The sequence below is a fragment of the Hydra vulgaris genome, chromosome 09 (genome assembly GCF_038396675.1).
Source record: "Hydra vulgaris chromosome 09, alternate assembly HydraT2T_AEP".
Taxonomy (NCBI): domain Eukaryota; kingdom Metazoa; phylum Cnidaria; class Hydrozoa; order Anthoathecata; family Hydridae; genus Hydra; species Hydra vulgaris.
The window spans coordinates 7605001-7607374 of NC_088928.1; the positions used below are offsets into that span (position 1 = coordinate 7605001).

Below are 2374 nucleotides of genomic sequence, written 5' to 3' on the forward strand. Positions count from 1 at the left end.
TTTAATAAACTTTAAATATATTTTTTAAATTAAAATTGAAGTATATATTTTTTAAATCTAAATTAAATTCTTGTTATCAGAATAAAATTATATTAATGATCTTTGCTTCAAGCTTTGAGTATTAGCACTTTTTAAGTGAAAAAATCAATCACTACAATAAAATAAAAACAAAATAAAAATGAATTTTTAATTTTATTTGAGTTTTTTCCATTAGTAAATAGTGCTTATATCTAACATAATTGTTATTCAAACTTTTGTAACAAATATTTTTACATAATTGTCATTCAAGAGTTAATGTGGTTTTTTAAGAAAATTAATTATTTTTTTATCTTACCGCTTATAGAACAATTAAATTCTATTTAAAGTATTATATTATATAATATAAACTATACAATGATCCTAATTACAGCTACACTTGTAATAAGGGCTACAGCTCTTATATGATCAAACCAGTATCTATTATTGAGACCATTTTTTTTTTTTTTTTTGTTATTCACCTCCTCAAGGCCGATAAAGCCACTACAGATGAGGAGGCTACTTAATTGTGGTTATAACCCTCTCTCAACTCTATAACTCCGAAACACGAACCTTGACGAACAAGGCCGCTGCGCGGAGAAACAAGTTGAGAGTTTTGACCGCATTTATGCTTCTGTTTATCTTATGGTGACTAAAAAAGCAGTATATAAAAACATATTTAAGTAACTAAAACAGATTAAGATGTATCACAAAGATGAGCCCAAAAGAGTATTGCGTTAAACGTGCCTCAAGTTGCTTCAAAAAAACCAAAATGACTACTGTTGGTGTAAACAATTTTCTTATACTGAGGTTGATAAAAACATAAGCTCTAAAAAATTAAGACCGAAAGTAATATTTATACAAAGGCTAGAACAGAACATAGATATGTTGAAGAAACAAAAAATATATTAACTAAATAAATGCCCGTCCAAATAAATAAATGCAGTAAAACAAGACCAAATTTAGATCTTAAAAAGATTTTTAGACGTTTTTCTCTAATACAGTAAAGTTTTAAGACTATTTTATATTTATATTTTATTTATCATTTTATGTGAAATTTGTCATTATTTTTTTTTAACAGTTTAAAAAAAATTCATGATAACATTAGCCTAAAAAGAGTAAATGTTGTTAATTAATAAAAAAGTAACCTTTTATTAATTGGCCGAACTCGAACTGCAACTTTAACAGAGGCCATTTGATATCTTAGGAAATGAGAAGACTACATCTAAAATGTCCAAAGAAATCAAGTTATGAATTCATTGCTTCATTCATCTAAGGATACTTTTTACAATATGTATTTAATGTTTTTCTATGTATTTAAGATTTCTAGATAAAGATAACAAATAATATTAATCGAGATAAAGGTATTATCAAAAGCAAAACAGTAAACAATCCGTTATTGACTTAAAATTGACTTTAAAATGCTATCCATAGTGAGACTCTTTGCGGTATGATACTAAGCAAGTGCGTCGAAAAACAAGAGGCGCATAATTATTGTTTACCATTTGCTATATTTTGACCGTACAAGTTGCGTCTAACTAGAAACAGTATTAAAAAACTAGTCACGTGATTACAATCCGAGTAAAATGTCACATGCAGATGTGGCAGATTTTATATTGAAAATGTTGGTCAACTTATAAAATAATCTTCCTTTTTATTGTTGTAATTAAATATTAAATTGATAATCTATTAATTAGATATAATAATTTATCATATTTTCGTGTTGAAATACTTATTGCTTCAGAGTGAAAATCCAATAACATTATTATCGACGGAATTATAATTATTCAGCGGGAATTTTAAATTCAAAGTGAGTGAATTCAAACTTAAAATAAAAAAAGGAAAAATGTATGTATAATATACATACGTACATACATACATACATACATACATACATACATACATACATACATACATACATACATACATACATACATACATACATACATACATACATACATACATACATACATACATACATACATACATACATACATATACACAGAGGCGAATTTACGGACGGGGTGTTCTACCCCCACCCACCTCACCCCCTCCTTTAAAGTAGGTGATTTACAAGTTATAGTCGGTTTTTTTACGAATTTAGTCGGGTAGTCAGGTATTTAACATAATTGAATCGGGTAAATTTTTGTTTTGAGGACTATTTTTTTATTTTTAGAAGCCAGTCGGTACTTTTTAAGGATTCACGAAATTATTTGCGCAAGGGTAATTAAAAAGTTTATTAAAAAAAGGGTAATAAAAAGTTAATTAAAAAAAATATATTTTTTATATTTAAGTGGTGGAGAGTAGGGCACCTTGATACGCTTTTGGTTTTGGCTGCATAATTATTTTTTTTAATACG

At 26.9% G+C, this 2374-nt stretch overlaps 1 protein-coding gene across 1 annotated transcript in view; it reads right to left on the bottom strand.

The window, feature by feature from the left end:
* Positions 1–1529, bottom strand: part of LOC100212235 (kinesin-like protein KIF16B) — a 71390-nt gene extending 69861 nt beyond the window's left edge. Inside the window, exon 1 of the mRNA XM_065804630.1 lies at positions 1164–1529. Coding sequence (XP_065660702.1) covers positions 1164–1210 — 47 coding nt within the window. The 5' untranslated portion in view covers positions 1211–1529. The remainder of the gene's footprint in view (positions 1–1163) is intronic.
* Positions 1530–2374: the final 845 nt, after the last annotated feature.